This window comes from Mytilus trossulus, chromosome 2 (assembly GCF_036588685.1).
Source record: "Mytilus trossulus isolate FHL-02 chromosome 2, PNRI_Mtr1.1.1.hap1, whole genome shotgun sequence".
NCBI classification, from domain to species: Eukaryota; Metazoa; Mollusca; class Bivalvia; order Mytilida; family Mytilidae; genus Mytilus; species Mytilus trossulus.
The window spans coordinates 50,476,200-50,499,981 of record NC_086374.1 but is presented as its reverse complement, the minus strand read 5'-3'; the positions used below and the strand labels follow the sequence as shown (position 1 = coordinate 50,499,981).

General features: G+C 30.6%; 1 protein-coding gene across 23 annotated transcripts in view; it reads right to left on the bottom strand.

The window, feature by feature from the left end:
- The window catches only part of LOC134707504 (thrombospondin type-1 domain-containing protein 7B-like), a 163,356-nt gene that overhangs the window by 48,271 nt on the left and 91,303 nt on the right, over window positions 1-23,782 (bottom strand). For all 23 annotated transcript variants that reach the window (XM_063567288.1, XM_063567300.1, XM_063567290.1 and 20 more), the window contains one exon: window positions 1,304-1,465. In XM_063567288.1, the coding sequence (XP_063423358.1) occupies window positions 1,304-1,409 (106 nt within the window). In that variant the 5' untranslated portion in view covers window positions 1,410-1,465. The remainder of the gene's footprint in view (window positions 1-1,303; window positions 1,466-23,782) is intronic.

The window sequence follows — 23,782 nt, the reverse complement described above, 5'->3', positions numbered from 1 at the left end:
TTTTACAAAATTTACTTCGGGATACTATCTTATGAACATAAACAAGCTTCTGTCCAAGTTTCGTACAATTCAAGGATAGTTTAAGAAAGTTATTAAAATTTCAAAAACTTTAACCAGATAGTGAATATTTGTGGACGCCGCCGACGACGACGCCGACGGAATGTAGGATCGCTATGTCTCGCTTTTTCGACTAAAGTCGAAGGCTCGACAAAAAAGGAAGAAAGTGTTACTGTTATGTAAATAGTGTTTCTGGCATATCAGACAGATATGATATAGATATGTGCAATCTTTGGTAGATTTCCAACACAAATATTTACAATAAATAACATACAACAAATAAACCACAGTGAATGTACAGCATCTATATTGTTTGGGTGACTGGTCCTACATATCAAACAAATAATTATAGAATATAATTGCATGATTCTTTCATTTATTTCCTAAAACTAACATGAAAAACCTTGAAACACATATTACATTAGATGTAATAATTAATTATTAAAATGTTTGATGATAATTAAAGAAATAAAAGAACAGATTAAGTTGTTTATAATCAAATAATAACACTAACACATACAATAAAATTAAGTTTGGTAAGTTTTTGTAACTTTTCCATTCATATCAAAAACAGATACCACAAGATTATATTTGCATTAACTGCAAGGCTTATTGAAATTTTCTGATTGTACTCAAGATATTCCTGATTAATATCACTAAACTACTAACATATCTGACAGAGAAATCGTGTAAACTAATTAGTAAATAAATCAATCTACATAGAATAATAACAAACTTGTTCACAGCTCTTGCAGTGATACCTTACACATTATAAAGCATCAGCTCCGTTTAAATTACTAGGTCTTCTAAAGACAAAACCTTCCTTGATATAAAAGTGAGGCTGCATGATAATGGCACTGATTTTATACCCATCCATTAATCATTCAAATACAATACAAATAAGGAAGAGTTTACAGACACCCAAGAACATGTTTAAACCCAACACATTCATTTTGTGCTTGTCCCAAGTTAGGAGCCTGTAATTTAGTGTTGTGTTGCTGTATATTACACTTGCTATGCTTGTTGTCTTGTACATAAATTTGGCTGTTAGTTTTCCCATTTGAATTGTTATACATTTTGATATGTTGGACCTTTTATAGATTGCTTTCTAGAAATGGATTTGCTCATTGTTAAAGGTCATGCAGTGACTTATAGTTGCTGACAACTACATCATTACAGCAATACAAATGATAGTTATGTCAGTTCTTGGATTTTAAGAAGCAAATGAATATATGAATAAGATTACCTGGTCTCCAGCTATACTGTGCAGCAGATAAAGAAACAAGGCATGTGACAACAAGGAAGAAGTGACGAATGTCAGATGCTGTTCCAGTTAGGATACCATATTCCATACTGGGTTTTACATTCTATAGTCTTCTCAACAACAATCGTCACCATTTATATTGGTCTGAAAATAGAAATACAAAACTCTTGTAATCTCCTTGAAAAATGACAGGCTTATTAAAGCACTTCAACAAGACAAGTATATTAAAGTTGAAGTTAAAGAAAGGCTTCTCCTCCTACATGGAAACATTATCTGTTTCTCTCTTTGTCAAGGATTATAGTTAAGTTACAACAAGAGGAATATTTATAAGTTCATTAAGTGTACATGTATTTGTTTTTGAGAACAAACACAAAATCAGTGTATGTTGCTTGCATCATAATGCTTAAATTTCTCCAAATATTGGCAACATGTGATTTAATACTGTAAATTTACTTTACTATACAGTTTTGGGTTTTCTCTTCGTTGAAAGCCAAGCGTTAACCTAAAATTGCTTTTATCATCTTCGTTATTTAAACTTTGGTAGAAAGTTGACTCATTGGCAATCATACCACATCTCCTTTCTTTTACATATTTCATATAAGTGTTGATGTCCAACATAAAGAATTCGCCTGACAATGAGCAATCATAGCAAGATGTGTTTTTCTAAAACAAACAAAGCAATTTGTAATGAACAGAGATATTCAAAAAAATATCCTATTCATAAGGTAATCAGAAAAATATGGACCTATAATTTTGCCATACTTTATATAGAATCAATAATACATCATCTGTAAAGCAGTGGTCATAAATTGTCTGACACATTTATCTATTTCTCTAAGATGTAATCTATATGACACAAACTATCCAGGAAATTAGCCAATGGATTATGTGTGATTTGATTTATTTACTTGTACAAGTTTAAGTTGTTGACCGGAAAAAGCTAATGTTAATGTAAGAGATATATCGGACACTATTAGTAAAGACAATGAAAGCATCACAATCTAAATTACGTCTTATTACTTACTCCTACGGGGTCATCATCAGTTTATCTGTCTTATTTAAAGAAGCTATAGATGGGTACCCATAACTATTATGGAGGCTTTTTTAGCAATGTGTGACTTGTGTTTTGTATACTGTTGTTTGTAGCAATGTGTGACTTGTGTTTTGTACACTGTTGTTTTTTACTTAGCAATGTGTGACTTGTGTTTTGTACACTGTTGTTTTTAGCAATGTGTGACTTGTGTTTTGTACACTGTTGTTTTTAGCAATGTGTGACTTGTGTTTTGTATACTGTTGTTTTTAGCAATGTGTGACTTGTGTTTTGTATACTGTTGTTTTTAGCAATGTGTGACTTGTGTTTTGTATACTGTTGTTTTTAGCAATGTGTGACTTGTGTTTTGTATACTGTTGTTTGACTTGTGTTTTGTATACTGTTGTTTTTAGCAATGTGTGACTTGTGTTTTGTATACTGTTGTTTTTAGCAATGTGTGACTTGTGTTTTGTATACTGTTGTTTTTAGCAATGTGTGACTTGTGTTTTGTATACTGTTGTTTTTAGCAATGTGTGACTTGTGTTTTGTATACTGTTGTTTTTAGCAATGTGTGACTTGTGTTTTGTATACTGTTGTTTTTAGCAATGTGTGACTTGTGTTTTGTATACTGTTGTTTTTAGCAATGTGTGACTTGTGTTTTGTATACTGTTGTTTTTAGCAATGTGTGACTTGTGTTTTGTATACTGTTGTTTTTAGCAATGTGTGACTTGAGTTTTGTACACTCACTGTTGTTTTTAGCAATGTGTGACTTGTGTTTTGTATACTGTTGTTTTTAGCAATGTGTGACTTGTGTTTTGTACACTGTTGTTTTTAGCAATGTGTGACTTGTGTTTTGTACACTGTTGTTTTTAGCAATGTGTGACTTGTGTTTTGTATACTGTTGTTTGTCTTTTGATATTTTTTTTAATTTGGCATTACATAATAATGTCAGTTTTGTTTACTTATGAGTTTGAATTTCATTTTGGTATCTTTTGCCTCCATTAGTAAATTGATGCAACAAAAATGATACCCGCTTTCAGACCACCAAAGTCAAAAGATATAACTACTCTGGAACAGTTCCCAGGAACAGTTACGTAAAAAATTGAAACATGATCATGACAATAGGAATAATCCTTTCTCAAAAGACTGACATTTTAAGTTTTCAACTCCACAACTTGAAGTCAATAAATCATGAGTCATTAACCCTGCACCATAAAACCATAATTAAACTATCCAAAATTTTCCGATAATTTTGATAAAAATTACTTTTCAACAATTATGAGAGCTAAATATGATATGCTTGTCATCAAGAACCTATTCATATTGGGTGCCAGTAAGCCCAACAGTTTTCACATTTAACCAAGATGTGTTATTTGTTATTTTCTAAGCCTCAATTGATTCAATTTAAATGACTTTCTACTTCTCTAACAGCACAGTCATTAACTAGAGATCAACAAATCAAACTAATGTTAGCCTCTAAAAGAGTCTTCCCAATCTAACTTGCATTAACACACTGCAACACATAAACACATTAAACTATCAAATGCAATATTGATTTCAAATTTTCTGCAGAGCAAATGAGTATTTTATCAATATACAATCTATGTCAAAATCATCATTTTCAAATTGTTAATTTATAACATAAATGTATCACTTCAAATGGTAATTTGTCCCTCTAATTATACTATACAAGGAATTGCTAGCTTTAATTGATCTGTTCCCCTGTTCACTGGTTTATCTACAAATATTACCCATAATTCATTTAGGTGTCAAAAGTCCATCATCAATCACCATGTGATATGAGCAGTAATTGCATCTGAATGCCAAGAGAAAGTATTAGTTTTCTTGACCTATAAAAGTTCCACTTCCTCTTGGAAAGTTTCATATGAACTGTCTTCTAGCAAAAACTTCTGCTGTAAGTGATTGATCAATTTAATTCAAATCCTAAATGACAAAAAAAAATATTGTAACAAAACTGTATCAAAATTGTGAGAAGGTCATCGTGAAATATAATTGTCCATATGCTACAAAACTCAATAGCTCAGATAAGCAATCAATATTAAACATTAAATATTTGATCATTTGAACTTCTTTGGAGTGATGATGCATGTAACAGTTATAACCTTCAAAGATTTCTGCATTAACCTTACTCTGTACCATCAAGTTGTCTGTCATTAAAAAAATGAAAAATGAACATTACATAATGTAACCTAATGTAACCTGAGTTAAGCAGTACTGCAACTAGCAAATTATTGTATTTTGGGAATAAAAGAACCATCATTCAATGTAATTTTTGTTAAAATTGTCATGTTTCTGACCAAATAATACATCCTTTTCATTAGAACAAACTATTACAAAAGTGAATGTTCCCACTGGCATTATTTGATCACAATTTGGAAAAGGCTATGATTTATCCCTTGTTCTGAAAACAACAATCAGCTGCTATCAAGTATCACATTACTGACATTTTTCCATTCTTCCTGTCTTCCAGGTTATTGACTGTTAGTAATTATCCATTTTTTTTTAAAATATACAAACTGACGTAATTAGAAAGTCTGACATTTAGAATAGTTTGATCAAACTGAAATTTCTTGATATCTGATCTTATAGAAAGCTCTAGGCTTGGCTAAATATAAGATGTAGAAACCTGTTTCAAAATCAGTTGATCATTTGACCATTTTGACTGCAGTTCAGTTGGTGAATTGTTTATAACTCCTTTCAAATTTGTACAGACAAGTCAGGAATCTGACAGTTGTTGTCCATTCGTTTAAATGTCTTTTATCATTTGATTTTGCCATTTGTTTTGGGACTTTTCATTTTAAATTTCCTCAGAGTTCAGTATTTTTGTGATTTTACTTTTTACATCATTTTAAGAATCAATTATGAATGCTTGTTTCTCAGTAAGAAAACGAGATGGTTTTTGAAGATTATAATAGAACATGTCTTTTAAAAGTAAACCATTAATTAGAAATGACAAATGCATAACCATCAACTCAAAAAGACCCTTGACAATAAAGTGGAAACAAATTACTAATAAATAAAGTAAAAAATCGGAAACTGATGGTTATTTGTCACAAAGAACTGAAAAGTCATTCTTTTAATTTGAATTGGGAAAATCAAGGCGATATTTAGTTCCAGCAGATGAGTGCAGTAATGTCAATAAAATGTTTAGCCCCTGTTATTTAGTGAAAGAAATTATCTTTAAATTTATTGAAGTGCTCCAGTTAGTTAAACTCATATAAATTTGACACAATGCTTTAACTTTCTTAATTCAACAATCTTAAATTGCTATTGGAGGCAATAACATTACTGAGCATAGGCTGGAGCTGCATTATACATGCAGCATTTTATTCATTTTCTGTATGAACCACAGGTGGTTGTTTTGTATCTTAGACACTGAGCTGAAGACAGATTGATTGCTCACCTAGACCAAGGTAATAAAAGGTACAGACATGACCACAGTCAGATAACAGTCAAAGATAAGCTGGTGCATACATGCAGTGTTTTCATTTTCAGTATATACCACAGGTGGTTGTTTTGTCATCTGATGACTGATTGGATAATTACATAGACCAAGGTAACAGAAGGTACAGACAGCCAGCCAGATAACAGTAAAGATAGGTCTTTTATTAAATGTAACACTCACAATAGTGTAAGCCACTAAAAGATCCAACAGAGTTTGGCTTTATCAATTGCGACTTTCAATACTTCAGTGCTGATGTTTACCAATAAGATACAATCTGACAATGTTAATGAAACAATTGATTCATTTACTTATTCATATCGATCTTAGTAAATACGGTGAAAATTAAAATGAAACGATTTAACTTTGAATTTCACTAAAAAGATAAATCTTTAGATCTCTAAGAACGCATAGCAACTGAATACAGGTTAACAGAAGTTCTGTATTTTTCATAGAAGAAATATAACATTTTGTTGCTTTCTGCATACACTTATTGATCATTTTTAGTAAAATTTCAGTTAAAGTTTTGTTTGCCATTTATATATCTTTTAACAAACTTTCCTATAGTCTAAAACTATTATTGAATTTTCTAGAGATAAGCACCCACAAAACTTTCCAGTTTGATTGTTTGAATTTTCAAATTACCACTGACATTGCTGTATTTAACAACAGACATTTACTCCAATGTTTGATGGAATTACAACATGTTTTATGTAACAAAAAAACCGCACTGTATTAGAGTGTAAGAGAATTCAGTTATAAAAAACAAAACCTTTCAAGTCATTCAATAATTCTCCCTAAACGTGTCCGTAATATCCAATATTCCCCAAACGTGTCTGATTTTATAACCCCCAAACGTGTCCGATAATTGTTATTCGCCAAAACGTGTCCACTATTTAACGCCAGGACGTCTCACGTCTTTTAGCGCTAATACATGAATAAAATCAATAACGTTTACGGCAATTCTATAATGGGGGACACAGTTGATGAAATGATCATTTATAAGTATTGCACATACATGTACAAACAATTCTAGTTCAGTTGGATTAAGCGTTTACCATAGAATAACACCAAATTGAATTCAAATATAATATATCCAGGTTAAACTAAGCCTATACATATTGTTTAAAGATGTCAGTCTTATTTACAAAGCTTGTTCAATGTTTACTGATATGTTTATATGTTCAAGCCATTTGCAGGTGTTTATACTGATTGACCACAAAGGCAGATGAACAAAGCAGATAATAATTTGTCTACCATGTATTTACTCTGTTAAGCATAATGCAAAGTTAAGTTTAACCTAATCATTTTATTGATTGATTGTTGATGGTCAATACCATGTGGCATGGCTATATATAAGTTAGTATAATCATATTTAGCAATACTACAAAAGAAAATATACAGTCCTGTCTGATAGGAAATGCAATATATATCAAATTATGAATGACAAAAGATATTTATAAAACTGCTTCCTTGCTGTTGTTTATTAACAGAACCAGCAGGAAATTATTATTTTTGATCAAGAAAATAAGAAAATGACAAACCCATTATTAATTTTTCCATTCTATCCACAGCTATATAATTGGTATCTTTGAAGTCTTAAAAGGACTACTTTTTTTAAGACAAAAAACTCATTGGAATTTATCTTTGACGAAGGCAATAAACTGATAGGATTTGACTATTCTGTGTATACATTAGAAACAAGCAGTTGAACAAACAGTACACTTATTCATTCTTCCAAGAAAGGAACCCAATTGGATGTGTATGCATTCACGAATCTGACAGAAGTCATATCTAGAGGTCTATTATTCATTTAAGATCAGTGATGAATTATAAGAATACTGAAACTTTCAAAGGGACCCTTTTTTTGATAATCCATGCATTTGAATGGGAACATGTAGTTGGAACCCCTTTTGTCCTGGGTTAGGACCCCTCCCTTTTTAAAATGGCTGGATCCACCCCTGCATAAGATATCTTTCAGTATAGGTCTATTTCCAACTAATATAACTATCTTTTTTCCAGTTTTCAAACCTATTATTCACCAATCATAAATCAAGCAACAAACTTGTCAAATGCAGAATGTCATAACTCAGTAAATATTTAAATAAGGAGATGTGGTATGATTGCCAATGATACAACTTATAATACACCAGAGTTCATATGACAAAGATATGATCAATTATAGGTCACTGTACAGCTTTCTTAATTGCTTCTTCTGTATAAAATCTCTTTTCAATGTTATCTACTTGTTGTTCTAGCATTTTTGCAAGGGTGAAGAAAAAATCTCATGTTTATCCATCAGTGTATTTCAACAGTAGCTAATCACTTATCAGACAGGTATCATAACAAGAAGCAGGTATAAATCATTAACAATATAGATGTACTCAGGAAACAGGGAACACACAAGCTTCAGGTATTTGTATTCTTTACATCAAATAGCTTTAAAATATGTAGAACCCCCCCAAAAAAGCTTTAAAACATGTAGACCCCAAAAATAGCTTTAAAACATGGAGACCCCGAAAATAGCTTTAAAGCATGGAGACACCGAAAATAGCTTTAAAAAATGGAGACCCCGAAAATAGCTTTAAAACATGGAGACCCCGAAAAATATACTTCTTATAGAATTGAGAACTGCTTTGCTCTGAAGTGGACGAATCATGTTCATACTAAGTTTTCTTTGGTATTATTACCATGCATAATTTACAAAATAGATGTTTGATTGTTTTTAAAAAAAAAAGACCAAAAGACAAATAACAATTATCTCTATCTATAATGAACTTGGCCCAGTATCTACAGTGGAAAATATTTTCTAGATACCCCAATGAAGATTGTGGCCAAGTTTTGGTTAAATTTGGCACAGTAGTTTCAGAGAAGAAGATTTTCTAAAAGAATACTAAAATTTTAGAAAAAAGGTTAAAAATTGACTATAAAGGGCAATAACTCCTTAATGGGTCACTTGACAAATTTGGTCATGTTGACTTATTTGTAGATCTTACTTTGCTGAACATTATTGCTGTTTAAAGTTTATCTCTATCTATAATAATATTCAAGATAATAACCAAAAACTGCAAAATTTCCTTAAAATTACTAATTTGGGGGCAGCATGAACCCAACAACGGGTTGTTCGATTTGTCTGAAATTTTCAGGGCAGATAGATCTTGACCTAATTGACGCTTTTTCTCGTATCACATTTGCTCAAAATGCTTTGGTTTCAGAGTTATACGCACAAAATCTACATTTTACTCCTATGTTCTATTTTTAGCCATGGTGGCCATCTTGGTTGGTTGGCAGTGTCACGCCACACACTTTTTAAACTAGATACCCTAATGCTGATTGTGGCCAAGTTTGGTTAAATTTGGCCCAGTAGTTTCAGAGGAGAAGATTTTTGTAAAAGTTTATGGACGACGAACACAGACGCCATGTGATGAGAAAAGCTCACTTAACCTTTCAGGTCAGGTGAGCTAAAAACAGCATAAAAATCCAAAAGATGAAACAAAAGTGTAGAGGAAAAAACATGTGAAAAAGTTAAATAAACTGATTGTTGTATGACTTTACTTGGTAAACTTTGACATGTATATCCACAATAGGTTAAAATTAGAGGTTCAAAATGGATGCTTGATAATGTCAGTAACATCAACACAAAGTCACAAACATAAGTTACAATGTGAAGACTGCATGGTATCTAAACTTATATCAACCTTATAATCATTATATCATGAAAAATATTAAATTGCAAAGAACTACCTGTTATGATCTCAATTTTAAACAAAATGTGTCCATAAAAAGAAAATTATTGATGATAATTATCTTTCATGCTGCCTATAGACTCTTGACATAAACCAGATATACAATGAGAAAGCTTTCATCAAAGGTTTTGCTCACCATAAACATCAATCATTTTGTATTGACATGTCAGCAATCTAAGATGAAAAAAGTAGCATATTACAAAATCAGCTGCACATGACATTCCGAGTACAAAGGAGTTGGGAGTCAGTTTACTCTTTTAACATTCAAACACTAATCTCAGGAGTATTTAAAGCAATACAAATAACAGAACAATATGGTTCTATAATATTTCTTTCAAACGACTGTAATCCAAAACAAAAGCCTTTGTATCGGACTTTCCCATGGGTGTAATTCAGCATAGAAATTCAAACAATAAGCAAATGATGTAATGATATACCATTTGTAAATAATTCAATTATTATACAAAATGAACACTGTTCATTTTTACTCTGCCAACTTAGAATTAGTTATTTGGTAAACTTACAAATGCCAAATTTTCTATTAATACGATCAAAAATTCAGTTAATATTAATATTTGTATGTAACACTCAGCTGATATCATTTATGGAGTGGAAAGTAATGAAAAATGATGCAATAATGGTTTGGAAGCTTAAATGACGGGTTTTCCAAAAATTTTATACAAAACTTTCTATTATCTGTAGTGAAAAGGGCAAAGGACAGTCAGTTTAAACCTGCAGGGACAATACATGCACAAAGCAATATTGTTTGCAGTTCCCTTATGTAGCAAATCTATATACATGTCAAAATCTCTTTTTTTTAAATTACTTAAAGTGCACCAAACATGCTGTAATTTAGTGATTTGTTTTCACACAAATAAAACACGAAATTATTATTATAAATGATACTGAAATGTACTCCAGCTCTAATTTCTTCCTTACTACATATTTTTCAGATCTTTTTTCAAAAGCATTCTTCTGACTATTTTGATGCTAAAAAATAAGTTAAGTTGTAAAAAGAGAGCAAACATAATACGCCTGCCAAATTGAAATGATTAGCACTATTCCTTGATCAACATAAACTGTTAATATCTTTATGTTGTTTATCTCTGTGTTTTATGTTCACGAATTCTAGCTCATTATTAAAGAGTAAGTAACATAAACTGGCTATTAAACTGTAAAAAAACCTTGAACCTCAGTAGTAACTTGGATTATCGATAATGAGCATCATTATTTTTTTCCATTCACATAATTACAATAAAAACATATAAACTGATTTCATTGCTAAAAGTGTTTTACAGTCGCCATATAGTTGGAGAATAACAACTACATGACTATGTCACAAATGATGGTAAATACTGTCATTTCCCTGATTGACTCAGATTCTGCTTTTCCCTCAGATTTTGACCTTTAGAGAGCATTTTTCAATACTAAGCTTTGACTACTGGGCAAATGAACTATTGAGGCTGTCATAGGATGATCATGCTTACCCTTTCAATTCAACTGATAATATTTCCAGTTTGTAACCGAAGTTGCTATATAACTAAGTGTGATATACCAGTATATAGAATAATGGCATTTTTGGTTTTGATACTGACTTTATGAGCAAGAATTTCTAACAAGCCACCTAACATTGTGATAGCTGTAAGGTAAATGTATGAATGAAATAATGTGCATTTTATTGATAAATTGACATGGATGGACATGCAAATGTGATGTCACAGATAATCTTTTCAAGTATCAGGTCCTGTCCATGACATAGAAAAATATAAGGCAGTAAGAACAAAGGGAAAATGAAAAAAATGTTGATAATTAAGTGAATCATACATTTAAATAAAAAGAATTATATATGTAGTATGATTTCAATGAGACAACTGTCCATAAAAGACCAAAGGACAAGGATGGAAACAGCTGTAACCCTATGGAATGAAAAAAACCCATACCATACCGCAATCTAAGCAAGCTATAAAAAGGCACTGATATAATGACATTATATATGAGGAATAATTCAAAAAAGAATTCAGAAAGTCTGGTTTATGCTTTAAAAACAATTAACGATTATTCTTATTATCAAAGTGTCCATCGGTTTTGTCTGTTATCAATGGCGGCTATTGCTTTAAAAGGTTACTGCATTTACTTCAATGAAACCACATCCAAACAACAGTCAGTATATATTTTCAAGCACTGAAGTCTATTTTAAAACTTACATTCTCCAAAGATAAAAATTACAATAAACTTAGTACTGAGTTTACTTTACTGCCTCCAAAATAAATCAAATTCAATTTATAACCTTTCACAATCAAGTACAAAAAGCTATCAATTTCGGTAATGTAATACAAAATTATTTTTCTTTTGAAATATACTATTTTCAATGTATATATGTTTTTATTATATAAAATAATGTAATCAAATATATATAAAGGATGCAAAATCAATCAATGTGTTTCCTTTATTCTTTATGTATAATTATTGTGTTGAATCAATACAAGGAATGTGTGAAATTATTTATATTTCTCCTTTTTTTTTCTTTCAAACAAACAGCTTGGAAATACATTAAAAGAAACCAAAGTGTAAAATATATTTATTTTGGAAAGAATTATTAGTATGCTGAATTGGTGGAAAAATCAATTGTTAAATATCAGATTCATATTGGCTCAAATTATTTCAAATTCCTGTTCCTTAGGTTTCTTGATTCAAGTTAAAGTTATTCCCAAGGAATTCAGGTTCTACCACAATATAGAATTTTTATTCACTGATATACTACAGTGATGATGATGTTTATGGTTAATTTTTACGCCTACTTTTAGTAAGATAGAGCCCTTTCCTTAAAAAAAAGGTTAACATTTACATGTTCAATGAGCTTTTCTAATGCTTACCCTGGTATAGATCATTTCCTAACAGTGACGCCCAGGCCAAATGAAGATCGTGGTTGACCATTAATACTAGGGTATTTAACTGTTGTCCATTAACTACCATGTCAGAACAGCAATGTTTATAATATTCCATGATTTCACATGTGAGTCAAGTTACCATGGTCAACCGCAATAGCATAATTATTAACCATGGTCATAATCAAGGATAAACAAGGTCAGCATCAAGGATTAACATGGTCAACCATGGTCAAGCTGCCATGGTCATAACTATTAACCATGGTCATAACTATTAATCATGGTCATAATTATTAACCATGGTCATAATTAAGAATAAACATGGTCAATCATGGTCATACCTATTAACCATGGTCATAATTAAGAATAAAAATGGTCAATCATTGTCATAAATATTAACAATGGTCATGATTAAGGATAAACATTGTCAACTCATGGTCAAAAATATTAACCATGGTCATGATTAAGAATAAACATTCTCCTGGTATAAACCACCCATCAATGTAGACATAAAACCAATACTTGCACCAAATAAACAAGTATAATCAATACTTGTACCAAATATCCAAGTATAATAATACTTGTACCAAATATCCAAGTATAACCAATACTTGTACCAAATATCCAAGTATATATATGTACACACTCTGCATATAAACGCCATAAAAGGCTATAATAAATACCAAAGACTTTGTAAAGTGGATAGTCGCACGACAACGCCGATGCTCTATATTTAATGATAAATAATCTCAATACATACATATATATCTACACATATAATATATAACTCAAACATCAGTATCGACACAAAAAAAACTCTCCAAATAAAAAGCTTAATAAACTTTAACCAGAATTAAAATTTACCAAGAAAATTCGACTGCTCAGATTGACGATGTCGTGCTGAATGATAACATACTTGTTACATAGGCAATAAAATACCGCGAAAATAATTTTGAAGCGGGAAAACATAACGCCCTCTATGCTACATATGATGAAACACCCAGGAGAAATTAATTTCACTCTAATGCACTGCCCGTTTAAACGAATGAAATTATAATGGTCAACCCATTGTCAAAAATATTAACAATGGTCATGATTAAGAATAAACATGGTCAACCCATGGTCAAAAATATTAACAATGGTTATGATTAAGAATAAACAAGGTCAACCATGGTCATAAATATCAAACATAGTCATGATTAAGAATAAACATGGTCAACCATGGTCATAAATATTAACAATGGTCATGATAAAGATAAACATGGTCAACCATGGTCATAAATATTTACAATGGTCATGATAAAGAATAAACATGGTCAACCCATGGTCAAAAATATTAACAATGGTTATGATTAAGAATAAACAAGGTCAACCATGGTCATAAATATCAAACATAGTCATGATTAAGAATAAACATGGTCAACCATGGTCATAAATATTAACAATGGTCATGATAAAGATAAACATGGTCAACCATGGTCATAAATATTAACCATGGTCATAAATATTAACCATGGTCATGATTAAGAATAAACATGGTCGACCATGGTCATAAATATTAACAATGGTCATGATTAAGAATAAACATGGTCAACCCATAGAATAAGCATGGTCAACCCATGGTCATACATATTAACAATGGTCATGATTAAGAATAAACATGGTCAATCATGGTCATAAATATTAACAATGGTCATGATAAAGAATAAGCATGGTCAACCCATTGTCAAAAATATTAACAATGGTCATGATTAAGGATAAAAATGGTCAACTCATGGTCATAAATATTAACAATGGTCATGATAAAGAATAAGCATGGTCAACCCATGGTCATAAATATTAACCATGGTCATGATTAAGGATAAAAATGGTCAACCCATGTTCATGATTAAGAATAAAACATGGTCAACAATGATCATAGATTTATATTAACCATGGTCATGATTTAGAATAAACATGGCCAACCATGGTCATGATTAAGAATGAACATATTCATAAATTATATAGCCATGATCATAGTCAACCATGGTCTTGAACATTTAACCATGGTTGTAATTATTCATGACATGATTGAGGCATTTTGTCTTTCTAAGAATCCAGCAGGGATGACTTTTAAAGTTACATACAGTTCTGAATATGATCTTGTTTTAAAAACAAACAGTAATACATAAATTTATTTCTATGCAAAAGTTATACATAAGTTTTATGAGGTGTTTTTTTCTCTCTTTTAATTTAAAATCTGTCTGTGGGCTCCAGTGAGTATATCGTAACTTGTTGTCTAAAACAATGAGTTGTAGCTATTCAAGTGTTTCGCCATATTTGGTTTTGCATTATTATATAATTTGTATGAATGAACTATTTCTTTAAATCCTGAAGTTTTACGCTCATTCCTGACAACAAGTAGATATCAGAAAACGTTAACAGAATGTGACAGAGTAATGGACTAATGAACTCTTCTGAGATTTCAGACAATGCAGTGTTATCAAGTTTACCAGAGGACTACTATATTAAAACTGACAGTTTCCAAGGACAATTTACAAGTTTCACAAATGATATCGGATATGTTCAAGTTTCGTCGTAACTTCAATCGCCTTCCCTTTCATGAATGTGACCTACCGAATTAAACTATTTACCGGATTTGTAATCACATAAGCAACACGACGGGTGCCACATGTGGAGCAGGATCTGCTTACCCTTCCGGAGCACCTGAGATCACCCCTAGTTTTTGGTGGGTTTCATGTTGTTTATTCTTTAGTTTTCTATGTTGTGTCATATGTACTATTGTTTTTCTGTTTGTCTTTTTCATTTTTACCCATGGCGTTGTTTGTTTTAGATTTATGAGTTTGACTGTCCCTCCTTTGGTATCTTTCGTCCCTCTTTTAAACTGGACAACCAACTTATACTTTAATGAAGGAAAAATATGTATTTTGATAATACAAGCAACAAGTAAAATGTCCAATAAGTTTTCCTTTGTTCTGAAAATCTTAGCTTATGTCTCAGCACTCAACTTTCTGAATTTCAAACCATTTTTTATAGTTTTATCTTTATATATGTGTTAAGTTGGTTGACATGAGATCAGTCATTGTAAGGGACAACATTGAACATTGACTCTAACTGTGATATTATAGCATAAGCATTATGACATCAGAAATCTACGGGCAAATGCACAAATGTGTAAATCATCAATTTAAATAACTACATTACATAGGATTTTTATATGAAACTGTTGGATTCAAACTCTCTTATATTCTAAAACGGCACCAGGTCTTATATCTGTGTACCTTCCTTGCCAGGATCCAACAAGATCGAGTTATTAGATTTTATTAAATATATATTTCTGACAATCATATTATTCAAATATTTATGTTTTTGGGGTTGTAATTGGAATGAAATGGGTTATCAAATTCAATTACTAGTAGGTTACAACACAAAAACACCTGTACGTTGTCACTATATAGAATTCAACATTTGACAAGTTTCACAACCAAATTGTTAAAAGTTACATCACAAAAATCAATGAATCATTAAAAACATTTTATTTTAATTCATGCATAGTGCAACAACTTAAAATTAGGCAAAGTTAAAACTTTCACATTGTAGTTTCAATAAATTATAATCTCTCTCACTTTTACCAATTCAATTGCTTTCACTTTTATTCTTGAAAATTAGCAGCATCACAGGAATTGCTTTCAAAACCATTCACACTCACTAAAGTTTCCTGTCAAGCTTAAAATCAGCATTTTATTGAATTTAAACACTATCATTTTCAATTGAAACTGCCATGATGTTAATTTGAGTGAAAGGATGTGATTTGAACTTATTGGCAGCTTACAACACTACTCAATAATAGTTTCTGCTCCGTATCAATGTAAATTTCAGACCATTCATTAGTCCTTTGTTAATATCAGACAACATACAGATACCATATCTTTTTTTTAATGGACAAAATCCTCTGGGTACTAAAGCAATCTGCTGGAAAATTACTCTTAAATTTAAATCAGACTCAATTCCAAGAGATATTTAATTTTTACGGCTCAGTAACATGGAAGGTGAAACTAGTCTAGAGGAAAAAGGAAATCAGGTTTGAATTTCAAATTCCCGAGGGAGGAAACTTAGACCCATTTGTATAACATTTCTAAAAAAAAAATCTTCCTTAAAAAAATATTAAACAATAACATTTAATTGTCTTCCTGAATATAATGGATGGATTCACAAATTCTATCTAAAGTCATTATTACACTTTTATTGCATGCAATATTTAACAGAAATGATTTTTGTGTCTGTGAAAAACCTACATCATCTCAGCCAACTGTGTTAAAATCATGGGTCTTCAGGGAATTTGTAGCCGTTTATCTCCAAATCAGCACAGTCTGGAATTTTAATTTCGTTTTTAATATACATTTTTGTTTCGTTTCATCAGTTATTCAGTGTCACTTGTTATCAAGCTGTCTTATATAATAATCATCTTCTATAAAGATGAAAACAGAAGGAATTATTCCTATAATAATTGCTCTAAACTTCTGGTTAAAGTACAACCAATAGGTATATCTGTACTGTTCTTCTTATAGTTTTCAAAAGTAGAATCTATACTTAAAAATCATGTTGAAGCTTAATATTAAAGCAATTAGGTCACATTGTCCCATGCATGCATGAGAAATTAGAATTTAAATAAGCAATACTTTTTATTTTTTTGACCTAGTTCAATACCAATGTTTCACCTAACCATAAAGAAACAATGTCAAAATTTGGCATAAAAAAAAATCAGCCAATATTCTTATTAATTTATACATTGTACATCAATAATATTTGAAAGAGGTGTAAATGGTCCATCAAAATAATGTTATCAGAACTTAAATTAGCTTTAATTACTGCACGAACAGCAGAGTTTCTTATTTCAATGTCTGTATATAAGAACTGTTGTACGGTACATGCTTATCTTATAAATATTACAAAACAACAGTAATATTTTGAAAATTGAAGTTGAAATTGGTTTTACATTAGGGAATATTTAAATCTATTATAAGTAAGATTGCAAATGTCCTTTAGAGCTTGCATTATTTAGTCGGACAACATTATGTATTTCTTAAATCTTCTATTGGCAAACAAAGTTGTTTTTCAGAAATAATATTTCTCCTGGGATTTAATAGTCTTTTTTAAGCAAAATTTTTAAAAGGAAAAAAAATGATCTATGAATCAAACTTAAGTCTTCAGGAAACAGAAAGCACATAAATAAATTCCATATTTCAAAATTTTATCTACAGAAAAGCTACAAACAGGACTTTATACTTTTGATTAACAGTACCACAATTATTTTTTTTAAAAAGAAGATATTTTTTTTAAAAATTATCCAAATTGTTAGGAGCATTGCTCTTTATATATGACTGAATTTCTGTTTTTCTGCAATAGAAATCATTTATCTTGTAGTCCCTTTTAAGTTTCCTCAAATAGCCTAAACTACTTGTAATCAAAGTTGCATGTCAAAATCTCTTTACATTAAATCAAACATCTGAGAATCAAAACACCAACTAGTCTTTTGGTAAATCCAAATGAAGTTTCATATACTTTAATAAGATCATTAAATGAAAATCATAGTACTAATGATGTTATGATGTCTTCTTTACACCTGTAACGCTAAAAAGTATATATACTTCCAGTTTATTTTTGAACCAGATGACATTGCCACAGTGATTACGATCTTGTTGGGGAAAAAAAGGTAAATTACATAAGAAATTGATTCCCCATTCACTGACCTGACTTACTCTGTAAAGATAATCCAAAAACCACAGATATAAAACAGATCTTCTAAGTGTATCCTCAATAGACACAAGTTACTGTAATAGTAGGCACAATATCTAAAACAAGTAAATATTCAAAGTATATTTTTGCATTTCGTTTCTCAATTAAATTTTCATAACTCCAAGTTCTTGTCTTTGATATCCACAATTAAATTTCCTCAACAGCTAAGTTCTTATTTTCAAATGTTCAGTATTGCGGTTTCTCCTCCTGTTTACTGTTATAACAATTAAGTAAATGTGATGCTTCGTTTCTTATTGCATCTACACCAGCACATAACAATAGCACAACTAATTAGATATGTTGTCCATCAGAGAGTCAACAATCCAAATATATAAACCATTATCATTACTGAGGTGTGGAGTCCTTATTCTTTGATTATAGCTTTATGAATGTGTGTGAAATCTCTTTGCTTTAATACACTTCAATGATAGCATGATTGAGGATATTGAAAATAGATTGGTTTTAATTGACCTCTGATCTTTATAAAATGAAATGTCATGTAAAAACTGTTTCAAGACCAAAAACATTGAACATTTAAGTCATCTACAGATATGTTCATAAAATTGATGCTAAATCAAAGAAAATAGGGAAAAAAGTATAACCTCTGTAAAACATCAACCCTCAGAAAGTTCCACGCGAAAAAGACTGATCAATACTTTGAAATGCTTATTTGTGGTAAAATTTCAAATTAAGAACAATATATATAAAGAAACAAATATACAATAGATGTGTTTACTAAATCAAACTTTTAAATCACTAAAAATTGAATAAAGACACAGAAAACAAAGAACTGAGGGATCAGTTATGTCATTTTTAAATAGTTTTTTCTGATAATAATGAAACTCATGTAATTCCTAACAAAATGCCCAACAGACAACCAAGAACAAGAAAACAATATTGAAATCTTATTTTGTCAATCATTGCATGTGTGTGAATGTTAAAAGACTTATCACAGGAGGAGCATAAATAAAAACAGGTGAGTTTCAGATATCAAAGTAAAATACCTTTGAGATATCTTCTTATTTCTGTATGAAATAATTTACCAGGATGAACTTGTATTTCTACAGGTCAGCTGTTGTGGACCATGTTACCCAAGATAAGATGTTCTAACATTAGAAATAATGAGCATTCTATACATTACAATGTTTATATTGAACTTAATAACCTTGTTAACACTTAAAACAACTTCCATCACTTGTTTTCAAGAGGATAAGCATCTTTCAATGAATTGGAATGTGCATATTGACTGAAGTGAAATGGTAACTCTGCTGTCTATTAAATACTGCTATTCTGGGACAATGGAACACCTTTTAATACAATATATCTGCTATTTAAAAAGTTTGAAAAAATACAGAACTTCAAGGCAAATTAAAAATTGGAAAGTCCATAAAAAGTAACAAAAATCAAATGCTATCAATCATAGAAACAAGGGAAAAACAACTGACATCATCGGGACATGGTACAGGCATTTTACAAAGAAAATGGTGGGTTAAACTTCAAGTTTGGCTGCAAAAAAGCTGAAGGAACATTAGACACCTATGATCTTAATGTGTACAAATCATGTTCTGGTTTCAGAAACACTTATTCATCCAAAAATTGTTGGACCATGTTGGACCATCTGTCTGCACTATTGTAGTGACTCAATGTTTATACTAGAGATAAGATTAAATGAAGCAACAGAGACTAATCTAGAGAGCTATCTAAATGGAAGGGATAATATGGAAATTAACCTGTAGATTTTCCTAATGAGGTCTCTGAGGAAATCAGCAATTAGTTTACAATCTGTTAATTAAGTGCTAAAAATCTTAGCCTCAGATTAAAAAATGTGATAATATCATTCTGGGAATAAAGAAGTGGTTTATGTCCATTCCAGTAATAAATTTAAATTCTGTGACTATGACATGCTGAAGAAGATTGCCAATGAGAATTGGAAACAAAGCTCTAAGTTTGATTGACTGTAACTAAGTTACCTGAGAAAAGATCTACTGAAAATCATTCTGAAGTTATAGGGGATAAGGATCCATCTTTATGTTAGGTGTGAAAGGTGTTCAAAAACGATGTGGCAATGAATACATAATTATACAGAACACGCTTCAATTAAGTTCTCTGTTCAAAAGTTTTGTTTCCTTAGCTCAATGGTAATCTAGATAAAAGGCTTTTACAGAAGCTATATTATCAAGATTATTTTTTTAAGGTTCTCTTATTTAATCCCAGAAATCTGCGTCTGGCAATATGAAGAAAAGGTCAAAGAATCAAAGATTACTGGTTTAAAAATATTACTACATGAATCATACAACTAAACCTCAATAAATCATATAGTCTTAAAAATACTCTATACTCTTCTTATCAAATCTATAAACAAAGCTTTCAAATAACAAATGGTATTTCATGAAATTAGTTAACTTTGTTACTGCATCAGCGATAAATAATCCCTGTCCTAGACAGTTTTGTCATTATTAAACTGCCATTGTCATTTCATTATAACCACTGAAAAGATTTCTTCTATAATTAATATGTCTACTGTCTCTTGATGGATATAGAAGCTTTATTGGAGTGTAGATTGTTGACCAAGGAAGTGGTACATACTAAAAATGTTTGAAGTCATAATTTGTATACCACCTATAAAACTTTTAATTCTTATTATCCAATTTTTTTTCTTCAGATATACTGTATGGGAAGAAATTAACATTAACCTCAAAAGTACAAGCTGGAACTGGAATATAAGAGGGGACACGGTGTACATAACAATTAGTTAGTATTCAACAAGATTTGTTTAAACCAAAATGAACCTAAGGCAATCACCATACATACAGTCTTAGTATGACTAAAAGAAAATTTAATGCCATGATCATTTTTTTTTTAAGTTAGACAGGCATCAGAATATGTATAATACGGCTGAAACTGTTTTTGTGTCAGGTCTCAATCCTTTTCCTATTTTATTAGTTATCATTATTCATTTTATTAATACAGAAATGACTTTAAAATTACATTTCAATATGAGTTATTTCCCTTTTTAAGGAGGCTCGCGGGTATAAAATTTTAAGAAAAAAATCAAATTTTTTTTTTTTTCATTGCAAATTTTATTAATTACCTTAAGAAGTTGTTACTTTATCATATGGTACAAAAATCATTCCAAAAAATCAGTACATGTCGGCCCCAGGTGACTTTTAAAATGTACATATCATTGAAAAAGCTCCAAATTATCTCCCTTTGGTGCAAAAATGCCATTTTTTGGCACTAAAATTGAAATATCTTTTTAAACTCATCCGTGACCTACATTTTTTATTGTTGTTTTCGAATAAGCTGCACATAAACTAAATAATTGTAAAATTTTAGCGATTTTTGTAATTGAGTTCTTTTTTTATTTCGATATTACCGCTATTTCTCCAATTAGTTCAACAGAAAAAAAGGACATTAACAAAAATGTATGCTTTTTTGGAAGGCAGATTGTGAGCGTAAATGTATGGTGACCCCATTTTATTATTTCATTTTCCTTTTAGGTTTAAGATAAAGTTCATTTATAGAAAAATATAGCGAAATCTTATAAAAAAAAATGATTTAGACCCACAAGCCCCCTTAAGAGATTTTATAAATGGTATGCTATTGCTTGACATGTTCACAAGACTAAGAAAGGTTCAATCATGTTGCAACTCTCCTGATGACAAAAATACAGATGGGGTTAATTCTCTCCTGCATGTGGTATTACTTATATACAGTATAATTAGTACAGATTTAATGATGATGTCATGTTTAATGAGAAGATTTGTTGAGTATATGTCGCTACTGCTAAAGAGTTCATTATTATAAAATTAAGAAGATATGATATGATTCCCTGAATGAGACAATTCTTCACCACAGAACAAAAAACATAGACTGATAGAAGTTAACAAATATAGGTTGCCATATGGACTTCAATAATGAGCAAGTTATGGTCTTTGTTTGTCTTGTATTTTAGTTTCTTGTGTACAATTTGGAGTTTAGTATGGCATTCATTATCACTGAACTCGTATGTATTTGTTTAGGGGCCAGCTGAAGGACGCCTCCGGGTATGGGAATTTCTCTAATATAAAAGTTTAGAACTCTTAAAATGCCATTATGACATCATATTTGTACTCTCTTTGTATTAAATGAAAAAAATATAACTTTGAAAACTGGTTGGCTATATAAATTTTAGGTCTTCAATGCATTTGATATTACAAAATTCCATTTTTATGTCTTAATTACAGGGTCCAACTCCTTAAAACATAAAAATTACAGCTCATTTGCTCAAATTCAAAAAGTTTTAAAAAGCTTGGACAAGGAATTACACACATTTAAAATGATTGTCAGATTATCAATGAATCCTATATTATTTCTTCTCTAAGTTATATAAATGAATTACAACTCTCCACAAGAGACCGCAAATGAATTACAACTCTCCACAAGAGACGGCAAATGATGTAGACTAGTTAACAACTATAGGTCACACTACAGCCTTTCCTATATTTTACTTTCTTCCTTTACTTCCTTTTTCAGATGTAAGTAATTAATATCTGTTGAAACAGATATACAAATGCAATGTCAGAGAGTTCCAGTTTATCAACACTATGTACCCTGCAAAGTTCTAATTAGTAAAAGCTGATCATACAAACAAATCGTTAATTAAGACGAATCCACAAAGTGCTGGGTCAACCTCCGCACATTCTCATCGGTCCTGTCATTGTTAATTTCCTATAGCTGTAAATTATACACGAGAACTTCTGTCAGTATAATGGTTACAGTCCATTTTTTACAGCCTCCAATGATATATTATGGCCACACAACTACTGGACATTACTGGGTAAAACAATTTATATCACATAAAACCAATCAGGTGTAATTATCAACAAATTGTCAGAATTGTTACTTATAGTGTCAGAGACAAACATTATCTACATCACTATCAATAATTGGTATTATTAACAGATATATAAAAAAACTTATCAATTTCAATCTTTACTTTTCTTTGTAGTCTATGAATGTAACCTTGTATGAAATATGAATGTCTAGTTCAAGGTGGTACTGATCACATTATTCAGAGTCGATAAAAGCATCTTACAAACACAATTAAAATTTAGCTGATTACCAAAAAAGTTTGTCTTTTTTAGAACAAAACTAAAAACATATCTTTCTTAACCTGCTATGGTTGTTGTCTGAGTTAAATGGTGACAATGCAAAAAAAAATCTTTTTAATTTCTTTTGATTTAAAGAAGGTCTTCCAAAGTGATTAATGTCTAAGTTAATGTCCAGTTGCAATTGTTTTGTGCATTGCACTTGTCCACTGATGCCCACAAGCTCAACCAAGAATTTCTATTTAGACCAATAGAATCTATACAAAATTTTCCAAAAAGTTCCATCAGGGCTATGGCTGCAAGTTTCTTGTGAAATTAAAAGTCTGACTTTATGATGTATTGCAAAAATTTAGAGTTATATTAGGGTCTTGAATAAAAAAATAACTGATACTTTTATGAAAACAACAGAAATACTTCAAATGTGAATAGTCGGGCAATTTTACCCAGGAGG